Source organism: Arachis hypogaea, chromosome 5, assembly GCF_003086295.3.
Source record: "Arachis hypogaea cultivar Tifrunner chromosome 5, arahy.Tifrunner.gnm2.J5K5, whole genome shotgun sequence".
Taxonomy (NCBI): domain Eukaryota; kingdom Viridiplantae; phylum Streptophyta; class Magnoliopsida; order Fabales; family Fabaceae; genus Arachis; species Arachis hypogaea.
The window spans coordinates 16,189,308-16,201,580 of NC_092040.1; the positions used below are offsets into that span (position 1 = coordinate 16,189,308).

The 12,273-nt window shown below is 32.5% G+C and overlaps 1 protein-coding gene and 1 long non-coding RNA gene across 3 annotated transcripts; both read left to right on the top strand.

The window, feature by feature from the left end:
* Nucleotides 1-1,498: 1,498 nt before the first annotated feature.
* On the top strand, nt 1,499-10,584 carry LOC140184667 (uncharacterized). Of its 2 annotated transcripts, none has more exons than XR_011881831.1 (4): nt 1,499-1,607; nt 8,614-9,569; nt 10,214-10,274; nt 10,398-10,584. It is a non-coding gene; the product is annotated as an uncharacterized lncRNA (long non-coding RNA). The 2 variants fall into 2 exon arrangements; XR_011881830.1 differs by lacking the exon at nt 1,499-1,607 and having other exon boundaries at nt 8,262-8,820; nt 9,092-9,569; nt 10,398-10,578.
* LOC140184636 (uncharacterized) lies at nt 6,851-8,152 on the top strand. Its single transcript, XM_072236569.1, has 3 exons — nt 6,851-6,974; nt 7,032-7,246; nt 7,327-8,152. Exons 1-3 carry the CDS (start codon nt 6,851-6,853, stop codon nt 8,029-8,031), a joined length of 1,044 nt encoding a protein of 347 aa, XP_072092670.1. The 3' UTR covers nt 8,032-8,152.
* Nucleotides 10,585-12,273: the final 1,689 nt, after the last annotated feature.

Sequence of the window (12,273 nt, forward strand, 5' to 3'; positions counted from 1 at the left end):
CTAGCTTTCAGACTATTATTTAAATGAATTATATTTTATACCCCTAGGTTGTTTAGGTTCAAGTATAAAATTAATTCTCCTTATACATCATCATATGCATAAATAAATTCTATCTTTGAGTACAAGTCTTATGGTTGTCAGGTTGCTCCTTGTAAATAAGAGATAAATTTATTATTATTTCTCTTTTTTGCAATCTTCTAACTTTTAGAATTTATCTCTATTGTTAGAGAATTTTTTATCAGTACACGTGAATTAAATTTTATACTCCCAAGTTGTCTAGGTAAAAATATAAAATTAAATCCCTAATACATTAAATGTATATACTAATTATATTCTTGAAAATAAAACTCTTGGTTGTCAGGCCACTCTTTATAATCAAGAACATTAGAAAAAAAATAATTTCTAAAATTATAGTGTTTAAAACACATTAAATACTTTATATATACACTTATATATATAAGAAACAAACAAAAAATATTTTGCATCTTATTCCTTCACTACACCAAATTAGTTATATAGCTACACTAAATTTGTGACCCTAATTCTAAGGGTCTCCATTAATTAACATTGTGACACTTATAATATAATTTTTTTGACCGTCAGTAATGAAATTTATCTATCTTCACTCTTCCTTTTACTCTGCTGTTTGAGATGAAATGAGAAGAGACGAGAAACAGGAAAAGTAACACCATTACCTTCACCGTCGCAGATCGCATTCACCGTTCACCGTCACAGTGTGTTCGCCGTTCACCGTCGCTGCGTCGCAGTCGCGTTCGCTGTTCACCGTTGCGCTTCACGCTCGCCTTTCACTGTTCGTCGTCCCCTGCGTCGTCCTTTCTCTTCTCCTATTTTATGTGTGCGAACCGTACCCTAATTCTCCATTTGGCGATTTTTTTCTTCTTTTCCAACCCCACTGAACACTGATAGTGAGTATTTACTTGTTCTTTTACTATATTTTTCCCTGCAATTTCTTTGTTGTTGCTGCAATTTACTGTTATGATTATATCCTCATGTTCATACTTGCGATTGTTTCTTTGAATTCTCTTATATCATTTTAATTTTACCTGCACTCAACATGTTCGATGAAATGCTTCAACCTATTTTCTTTTGTGTTAGGTCTATAGAATGATATTGTTAGTGGATCTTGGTTTAATTTGTGTTCCGTTTTAACCGAGTTTCTGAGTACTATTAATGAACAATTTTGAGAATTCTTTTTTGTTTGTCATTATCCTTTCAATACTTACTACTACTAGTTACTACTTTCAAGTTTCAGTTATAGTGAAATATCGTGCTGTGCGATTTTTGGGCTAAACAGTCTCATTCATCCCGTGGCAAGGATTCTGCCAAAAAGGATCTTAATAGCCAGATGAACTTGTTCCGAGATGTTTTAGAAATTTTTCAGGTATTTAAATTTCATTTTATTTATTAGTTAATATTACTATGATAACCGAAGTCATTCATCATCTTGTAAATCTAGTATTTAAGTGTTGATCTTACTTTGTTAGAGGTATTTTTCAGAGAGGAAGAACCACTGAAGCTGAAGCAAAATTTGAGAAGCTCTTGAGAAGAATAAATGTAAAATCTGAGACGGTTGACCTGTCAAAAAGGTATTATTATTTGGTCTTCATTGATTATTACTATTTAGTTGGGTGGAACCTTACTAGCATGAACAGATTTCTTCTAATATTAAGAAGTTTTAATTAATTATTCTAAAAGAAATTTGTCATAGTAAGAATAAATGCTAATCAATTTTACTAGAGATTCACAACACAAGGTTCTAAGAATTGGTAATAAAATATAATGAATAAGAAGATTATTCACATATTTTCCTTATTAATGCCACAATATCGATGAACAAGAAGATGAAACAATTAATGGTTAAGATAGATAAAATTATTTGCTTTAAAGTTTGGAAATGATCTTTTGTGTTAATGCTGCTGATGGAAATGCGGGTTAGAGAAAGATTTGATCCATTTAGGCATTTTGTTTTAATTTAATTATCTACTCCATGCTGCATGTGATTTAATTAAAACACCTTTATAGACATAAAACACAATTTTTTCCCTCTATCAAACTTTAGGCTTTCTACAATTGGGCTATAGCAATCTCTGATCGGACAAAAATGCATGGTCGCACAAGGGAAGCTGAAGAACTATGGAAACAGGTCAGCATAAATATGGTTCTTGGCAGCTCTTGCTCTTGTAGATTGTAAATTTGTTGATGGATACTGCATAATACTGAACTCAGAACTCATAGTGAAAATAAATGGACTAATTTTTCACATTTTAATTCATAGTGAAAATAAATAGACTAATTTCATACAAAAGGCATAAGAAAGCAATGAGTCTGTATTACGATTGCATGCTTCTTACTGCATTTTTGGGTAGTGCTTCTTCTGGGGGCAACGATTTATAGTAGAACTTTTGTTGAAGCAAAAAACTTGAGCTTCTTGGAAAAGATATTAAAGAAACTGTTTTCACCACCTTTCTGGGAACCAAACACTTGAATTTCTCCTGAAAGGCCTTGTTTATACCAAAAGCACTTCTTGACTCGTAAACAAATCTTATCTTCAACTACTGCTAGTTATCAATTTAAGTAAATTTAGGGGAGTCACATCTTTTATTAATCCTTAGCTAACAAGGTTATCCGTACATACATGTAGCACACTCCAGATATATTAAACCAGAGTCTTATTTCATAATTAGCTTATTCTACTATTTCTTTATTTTGTTAAGTAATAGTCCTTACATTATATCACTGATTGTGTAACTATGTTGCTAAAATTTATTATTCTATAGTAAATAATCACCCAGGCTTTCATCATTTTATTTCTTTGATAAAATGAACTTAATTAAACAAAACAAGATATTGCTATCAATCTTGATATATGAATTATATTTTTTCTGTATTGGAGTTCTAACTTATTTTCTTTGTGCTTTGTATTTTTTTTCCAATTTAGGAACTTAGTGCCATTGTTCCATTTTGAGAAAAGCAAAAGATTGTAAGAACTGCTATCAGCAAGGTACAAAAGTTATAGGAGGATACCAGATAAAATTTGCAAACCAGTTCTTTACATTTACTATGTCCTTTAGCATATAACTTATTCTCTCTTCCACTTTTTAACTTTCCAATATTCTTCAATGCAGTTCCGTGCAGCTATTCAGTTTACAATTTGATTTCCATCAGGCAATTTACAATCTTGGAACTGTTCTGGTCATAATTCTTCTCCATTTTACTTATATATCGTGCAATTGTGTTTTGTTTTACTTTGTTTGTGTGCATGTAACAGTATTAAGAGTATAGAATTCACTTTTTTTTCTGCACTTAACATATTCGATGAAATGCTTCAACTAGATTTCTTTGAATTCTCCCTTTATTATTTCTTCTCTTGATTTCTTTGATGTTTTTGTGCCTTGATGACATCATGAATCGGTTAGTCATCTTCCTGAATTATGCAAATTGCTATACTAGAAATGGAAAAGCTAATTAGCTGAACTTTAGTCTTAGATTTCATCTCTCTATCTTATGTCCATCCTTATAAAACCTGATAGTTTTGTTTTTGTGCACCTATAAACTTGATGTGAGCTTGATGACTAATTTATAGCAAAAGCTAAAAGCAAAAGACCACCATCACTACTAGTATAAAAAAACTATCTCTTACTAACTTTCTTGTGTTCATATTGACTTAGGTGTCTAACTTCTATATTATAGGAAATAAATTAATGGAGCTAATATATATATGAGATTTCCAATTCTCCATTGCTAATATATTTTACATTCCGAGACTACTGCTGCTGCTATTTTTACTAGTGCTTTCTTTCTCTTTAATACCAGTTTTAGACCAGAATTAGTGTTTTTCAATGTTGGACCAGGATCAGGAAGGATAAAACTAAGACATCTGGATCGTCAAATTTAATTAAAGCATTTTCCATATATATATGATTAAAGACTAAATGATAGATAATTTTAAAAAAATATCTTATTGTACTATTTTAATAATGTATATCTAATATGATTGACGTAGATATGTGGTCTTGCCTTGTGCACATCATGGTTTGACTTGTATTTGCTTGCTTTCGTTGATAATAATCTCTGGCCCACGCGGTGAAATTTTAAGGTCAAGTGAAAATGAAGGTTTATATTTATTAAGTCCTTAAAGTCAACCTGGAATTTTCTCATTAGAATTTTCTATATGAATGCAGAGAGAAGATTCATATAAGTATTGTTGGAAGTGAGAGAGTTAGAAGGTGGAGCTTCCTTGCAGCATCGCCACATTCAGTTAGTTTTTTTCTTAGTTTATATTTATTTTTACTACTGTACAAACTATATTTTTATTGCATGATACTTTTCATAGTTTAGTATTTATTGCATTGTAGATAGAATTAAGGATATACTCTTGTTTGAAATTTGAAGGAATATTCTTATATTGGTTCAATGGATAAGTCATGGATCACAAAGCCACGAAACTCAATAGAGTATGAGCGAGGGGTTAAGAGGTTTATTGATTTTGCCTTCGAAAATAGTTTAGCTGAAGCAACTATATGCCCTTGTTTGAAGTGCGATTTTAGAAAAAAAGTGACAAAGGGTGAGATGTACGATCACTTGATATGTACCCAATTCCCGAAAGAATATACACTTTGGTTTTATCATGGAGAGACTGAGGTAGGGGATCCCAGTAGTAACGTCTCAAATAGTGATGCTTCAAATGCTTTTGATGATTTTAATCAAGATTCTATTCATGACATGCTTGGAGATGCTTTTGGAACTGATATGCACTGGGCAAATGAAGTCTCATTAGAGTCAGATGAAGACATTGATGGAGTTGAAAGAGTGATGCCAGATGTAGCTGATGCATCGGAGTTTGAAGAATTAGCAAGTCATGCAGAACTACCTTTGTATGCAGGGTGTACAAGATATTCAAGATTGTCCTTTTTGGTGAAGATGTATCATATTAAGTGTATATGTGGGATGACTAACAAGGCAATGTCGATGATATTTGAACTCTTACATGATGCATTTGAACATGCAAAGATTTTGAGTTCATTTTATGAAGCAAAGAAAACTATCTTGAAGCTTGGTATGAATTATGAGAAGATACATGCATGCCCGAACAATTGCATGCTGTATTGGGGTGAAGACAAGGAGAAAGAAATGTGTAAAGTTTGCAACAGGTCTAGATGGAAACTAGATACAAAGGGTGGTGAGATTCAAGAATCAAATGATGGGAATATTAGGAAGAAGGTGCCTGCTAAAGTTCTTCGTTACTTTCCACTAAAACCTCATTTGCAAAGGTTATTTTTGTCTTCAAAGACAGCCGAGGCCATGAGATGGCATGATGTTGCTCCTAAGGAAGATGGTGTAATGACGCATCCTAGAGATTCAGAAGCTTGGAAGATGTTTGATTTAAAAAACACTTCATTCGTAGAGGATCCACGAAATATACGTTTGGCATTAGCTACTGATGGTATTAATCCCTATCGTAGTATGAATGCAAATTCTAGTACTTGGCCAGTTATTCTCATTCCTTACAACACTCCTCCTTGGATTTGTATGAAGCGGACGTCTTTTATTCTTTCAATGATAATTCCTGGAAAAAAGATGCCAGGAAACAATATAGATGTCTACTTACAACCGTGGATCAAAGAGCTAAAAGAGTTATGGAATGAGGGCGTGGATGCATATGATTCTTTTGAGAAAAAGGCGTTCAAATTGCATGCGGCGTTGATGTGGACTATAAGTGACTTTCCTGGGTTAGGAATTCTCTCCGGGTGGAACACGTACACTGGACTTGCTTGTCCATCTTATAACTTCGACTCTGTTCCTTTTCAACTTCCTCATAGTAGAAAATCATGTTTCATAGGATATCGTCGTTTTCTTAATCAAAGGCATCGGTTTAGATTGAATAGGGTTCGATTTAATGGAGAGCAAGAATTCCGCAATCCACCGAAGAGGTTATCTGGTCTTGATATACTTGAGCAAGTCAAGGACATCAATGTCACATTTGGTAGAAAAGAAGAGGCAAAAGTTAGGGGGAAAAGAAGACGTGGTGAGCGTGCTGTAGAAGGTGCTAAGCAGTGGAGGAAGAAAAGCATTTTTTTTAACTTCCCTATTGGAAGTATAACCTATTGCGTCACAATCTTGATGTGATGCATATAGAAAAAAATGTATGTGATAATGTGATATACACGTTACTAAATGACAGCACCAAGTCAAAAGACCACCTCAATACTCGAAAAGATCTTAAAGCTTTAGGCTGTAAACAAGATCTTTGGCCAGATGAGAATGGAAATTACGCTCCAGCTATCTTTACACTGACTAATAAAGGCAAGAAGGCTTTTCTGTCAACTTTAAAAAATATTAGTGTGCCAGACGGGTATTCAAGTAACATATCTAGGTGCATTGATGTTGACAACCTTAAGATCAATGGGATGCTAAAAAGCCATGATAATCACATATTAATGCAACAATTGCTACCATTAGCCATGTGAATGAGTTTGCCTAGTGAAGTTTCAGCAATCTTGATTGAATTGTGCTCGTTCTTTAGGAAGTTATGTGAAAAAAGATTGATTATTAAGGATTTAGATAAGTTGCAAGATCAAATTGTGCTCACTCTATGCCATATGGAGATGTTATTTCCTCCATCGTTTTTTACAGTTATGATTCATTTGGTGGTTCACCTTGTTGAAGAAGTTAAGCTTGGAGGTCCTGTACACTACCGGTGGATGTATCCGATAGAAAGGTAACAAAGAATAAATTTCTTTACCTTGATTTTAAAATAGTGTATAAGTTTCCTATTAATATTAACAGTTTTGGCTTAATTAATAGGTACTTGGGATAACTAAAATCTTATATGCATAATAAAGCACAACCAGAGGGCTCTATTGCTGAAGGTTATCTTATGCAAGAGATCCTTACATTTTGTTCAAGATACCTGGACAATATTGAGACAATATGGAATCAACGTAAGCGTGTTGGTAATGAGCCTACCTAGATATATCCCAATTCACGAATATCTAAGCTGTTTCCTCAAGTTGGAGAATCAAATACTGGTTTCACATATTTTACTTTATCACCAATTGAGAAGAGGCAGGCTCATAGGCATGTTTTGACAAATTGTCGTGCAGTTGATAACTATCTTAGGGATTATAGAGATATTGTGAAGAAAAGATTAAGAAGCCGAACAAGGGATACTACTGAGATAGACAAAAAGGTTCATAGAGAATTTGTTGATTGGTTCTCTAATCATGTAAGAGAAATTTCACTTATTTCATTTTCTATTTTTGCAATATGTCTATGACTAATACAAACATGTTAATGTGCTTTTAGATTTGTACTAATCTCAACAAACTTCCTGATGTGGATAAAGACATTCTTATCAGTCTTTCTCAAGGACCATATGACCAAGCAAGAAAGTTCTCTTCATATGATGTTAACGGATATAGATTTCGAACTTTAGCAAGGGATAATGGATTAAAAACTCAGAATAGCAGAGTTTTTGGTACATTTGGAACAAGAAGTTACTCAAGTAGTAAAGATACCCGAATGAACTTTGCTGCGGTACCTTATTATGGAAAGTTGGTAGACATCATTGAGCTTTTCTACAATGGCTTTACAGTTCTCTTGTTTAAATGTCAATGGGCAAACACAACTAGTCCTAGAGGAATCAAAAAGGACAATTTGGGTTTTTTATCTGTGAACTTTACAAGGCTCATACATACTGGTGAACATGAAGATGACGAGCCATATATTAAAGCTTCTGAAGCCCAGATGGTATATTATGTGGATGATGAGAAAGAAAAAGGATGGTGCATACCAATTCACTTGAAGCCAAGAGATTTGTATAACATGGGTGGAGATAATATGGGTGAAGATGATGAAATTACAGTATCCAATGATAATTATCCACCACAAGACTTAGAGTCTCTTTTTCCAGATGAAAATACAAATATAAAATTGGCGAGAATAGTTGTAGATGATGATCTTCCAATAATCAATGAAAACTATGATGAGAATGAGGATATGCTTGTGTAAAAGACATTGAAGTTTTTCAGAAGTTACTAAATACATTTTCAAAGCATTTAAATATTTTTTCTTGTTTGGCAATTATGAGGACTGTTGGGAGAATTCCTTAGGAGGATCTAGAATTATTCTTGTATTTTAGATGACATTGCTTCATTTGAATGCCTAGATTCCTCCTTTGTTTGGATTAAATTGCCTTTATCTTGTAAGAAAGAGAAAGTGCTTTCAAAGTGTTCCTTGTTCTTCTCTGTTTAGTTTATAATATAGTGGGCAACTGGGCCTGCACTTTTACAGAATTTATTCTAGATTGCAGGTGATTCCGAGAAGTTGATAAAGGTGTTATTTGAGCTTACAAGACACCATGCCCCCTCAACCATTATTTCTTTTATTTGAGCTTTCCAAGTGACTGACCTTTGTAGCTATTCTCTGTAAATAATGCCACTTTTAATTAATATGCAGGCCTATGTAGACTCGAGTGTAATTATGCCACTTTTATTTGTAGCTTTCCAAGTGACTGCTTTTTACATTTGATGAATACTGTTGATTTCTGTTGGATATCTGTGTGTATGACTGAGTGGTTATGGCAAATTGCAGGTTTCCCTTGAGGTTTCGTTATTTAGCAAGTATGCCAGGTTCACTGGAGTTTGACTGGGTTGGACTGTGATTCCAAAGCAGTTGTTATTTTCTGATGGATTTCCTGTTGCCAAGGACTTCAATCGAATTGTATGTACTTGCTTCAGTGGTGCATCAAATATTTCCCAGGCTGGTGGTCTGGCTTGCTTTTCACCAGATGGCCTTAAGGTCAGTTATTTAGTTTATTAGTTGTTTAACTAATCCATTCAATACACCATGGAAGGTATCCTCTCTTGCTCTGCCCTTTCTCCTTCCACACCCTAAAAAAAGGGTCCAAGAATTTATGATCCGAGAGTTTGTCGTCGCTCATGCACGATTACATGCTTTCTTAATCATTTAAAAAAAGCTACAGAAGTGACTTGCTGCGTTTGAATGCAGGCTATGCAAGACATTATTGGATTCTACAAAGAGAACACTAACATAATATTTAACCATGCAGGCTATGCAGAATCAGAGTCAGAGGAAGAATGACATGGTTTAATTGCATTCTGTTCCTGTTTCATTGCTTATGTCATTGATTTCAAATAAAGGGTCTTGTTGCAGTGTTTTCTATTGTGTTGTGGTTTATGTGTGCTTGTCTTTGTGGATTTGATAATTTAAATAGTCATTGTTAGGAACTCCCTTGTCAAGCAGAATAGTGTCTTTGTTTCATTTGGTTAACGGTGAAACGACACTGTTTCTTTGATTGAATCCATCTTCGCACGTCGTAGAGGCATCAATAACAGAGCTTAGCTTCACATTAGAATCAGCATAACGCTTAGCCTTGTAATCTTCAATGGCTTCTTTAATAATTGCGATGGCATCAGAATAAACTTGAAGACAATCATCTAAGCTTCTTTAAAACCATAGAGCGGGTTGGTTTCTTCAGGAGATCTCGAACCATAAAGGGCAAACACACTCCACCAGTAGGTAAAGAGGTACAATTGTTTAAGGCTTTCAGAGTTCAGACTAAACTATGCAATTTGCTGCTTCTTTTTTAAATTTCTTGCTGACAGCACTGGCTAGAAATTCAAAATACTTGGTTAATAATTAAGACTATTAGAAATTTCTATTAGTCAACGCTTTAATTTTGAGCACTATCTTTGATTCTAATTTCATTAGTCAACACTTGTATATGAGTTTTATGTAGGAGTGATTCTAATTTCTGCGGTATATTAGTCAACGCTTGTATATGCCTTATATGCTTCCAATACTAGAGAATATACCTGGTTGCATTACTTACATACAAGCATATATGATTGTGATATTTGGTTCCCCAACTTCTTTCCTATGCGGCACTGAGTAAATGGGTTCCTTCATTGTGCACTTTGCACTGCATGATGATTGATGATTCACTTGAAGCTTTCATAAAAGAGTTTTTGGTTTGACTAATCTATATTCCTGTTCATCCTGCATGTTGAAGAAAACTACGTGCTTTTACTATTCCTAGGCTAGGATGTTTTCATCTCTGATGATATTTTCATTTACACTTTTGCATTTGTCATATTATTGTTTAATCTATAATGCTAGTCAATTATTAAGTTGAGACTTCCTCATTTGTTATCTTCTTTGCTCTGAGCAGAACATGAGTACAGGGGAGCTCAGCTTCTTAACTTATTTGATGAATTCTGCAGGTTCAATGGGTAAGCCAGTATATCATTTTGGAAATTTTTTTATAGTTTTTTGTGTTTCAGTTATTATAATATTATTTTGTTCATCTAGAATATTATTCATTGATGCATGATTTGTCTTATTTGGGTCTTCAGGAGGATCACAAGAAATTGTTGAAGAGGACAAGAGAGAGTTTCTTGTGTTAAAGAATTGCTTGTGAAGCAATTGCTAAAGTTGATACTATTGAGGTTGAAGGTGAAGCGAAGTTGCGGAGAAAAGTTGAGGATTAAGTTACAAGTACAATTGATAGCTTTAGCTTTACATGTTTGGATTAATTTAGAATTTTTTAAATTTACATTTTATGGATTATGACTATGTAAAACTTATCAAATTCAACTTTTGAAATACATTGTTGCTATTTTTGTAAAACTTGTGGGATTTAGTTTAAATTTGTTTAAATATAATGTCATTTATTATTTTGTTGGTAGACAAATAATATTATTATTTAAAATAGAAATATTTTTTGCAATATTTAATAAAAAAAGCTTTAATGTTGGAGAGATTATGACATTTTAAAACAGTTACTAAATATAGGAAAAAATTGTCACAGAAATAAGTAACTTAGTGACGGTTTTAAATCGAAAAACTGTCACTAAAAATATTATGACAGTTTAAATAGTCACTAAATATGTCTAAAAACAGTCATAAGAACTAGTATCTTAGTGACGGTTTCAAATTGTCATAAAATATAAGAAAAAACTGTCATAAAATTTAGTAATTTAACGACAGTTTTAAAACGTCGCGAAATACAGCATAAAAAATATCTTTACATGTGTTACAAATTAGTGACAGTTTTATACTTTAAAAACCGTCACAAACAATTTAGCGACACTCCTTACCAACGGTGGTCCAAAACCGTCACTATGTCAACTGGCGACGCTCAAATCTGCGACGCTTTTTTTAACTGTCGCAAAACTATTTCGTGACAGTTAAAACCGTCACCAAGCATTAAAAAAAACGTCGCCAAAATGCTATTTTGTTGTAGTGCTTTTATTGTGACCAAAACCACTATAAAATTTAAGAAATAAACAAAATCAAATAAAATATTTGATTATAATAATATAACTATTATATTAAAAGAATGATAATTTAATCATAATTAAATAATTAAAATTAAAATAAATTAACTATTAATTTATTAGAAAACTATCTCAATAGAAATAATTACATCAAATGCTTAAAAAATTGAATTAATACTATTAATTCACAAACTTTAAGAAAATAAGAATAAAAATTTAAACACAAAAAATTCAAACCTCACCACCGAAGGATTACCATGTGTTCATAATTATACATGGCAAAAGAAAAGAAAGTAATCCTAAAGATCTATTTTGTGCTTAAATTTTATTCAAATAAACAATATATAGATCAGATCTAAATACCTGTGTATGCTAGTAAAAATTAATTTCTCCTTCGATGGTATGAAGGCGTTATGCGTATCCACACTGAGACTAACCTTTGCTGTCAATTTCTTGACCAATGGACATCTAATCTAAATTAAGAAACCTAATGTAACTCTTTGTATGCCATAAAATTCTTCTCCAAGAACTAGGCTCACATACGTTTATGTGTGTAGAGGTAAAGGAATAAAACTTGTGCTTTATTCTCACTGGTTTCCTCTACTCTTGGCACGTATATATATATAGTATGAGATTTGTTACTGATTTTAAATTTGAATCTCAATTCAAATTAAATCATATCTTATTATTTTAAACTTGAATCTTTCATATTTATGAATCATATTATAACTTAATTTAAAACAGAATCAATTAGGATCTCATCCAAATTTAGAATTCAAATTTAGAAATAGAAAAACTAATTATTATTAAATCTTATTTAATATTCTCAATTATCATACTATTATTATATTCTTGTTGCTAGCAAAGAATACAATAATATTCTATTTGAGTTAATATAATTATTTATTTGATCAAATCAAAATAATAATTAAATAATTTTATAGCAAAGATT

Bases quoted from the DNA above. Each gene is read 5' to 3' on its own strand.
- LOC140184636 (XM_072236569.1), top strand. From the start codon at position 6,851: ATGCATAATAAAGCACAACCAGAGGGCTCTATTGCTGAAGGTTATCTT. The intron at 6,975-7,031 runs GTAATGAGCCTA...TGTTTCCTCAAG, and splicing joins GAATCAACGTAAGCGTGTTG to TTGGAGAATCAAATACTGGT. The intron at 7,247-7,326 runs GTAAGAGAAATT...ATGTGCTTTTAG, and splicing joins TTGATTGGTTCTCTAATCAT to ATTTGTACTAATCTCAACAA.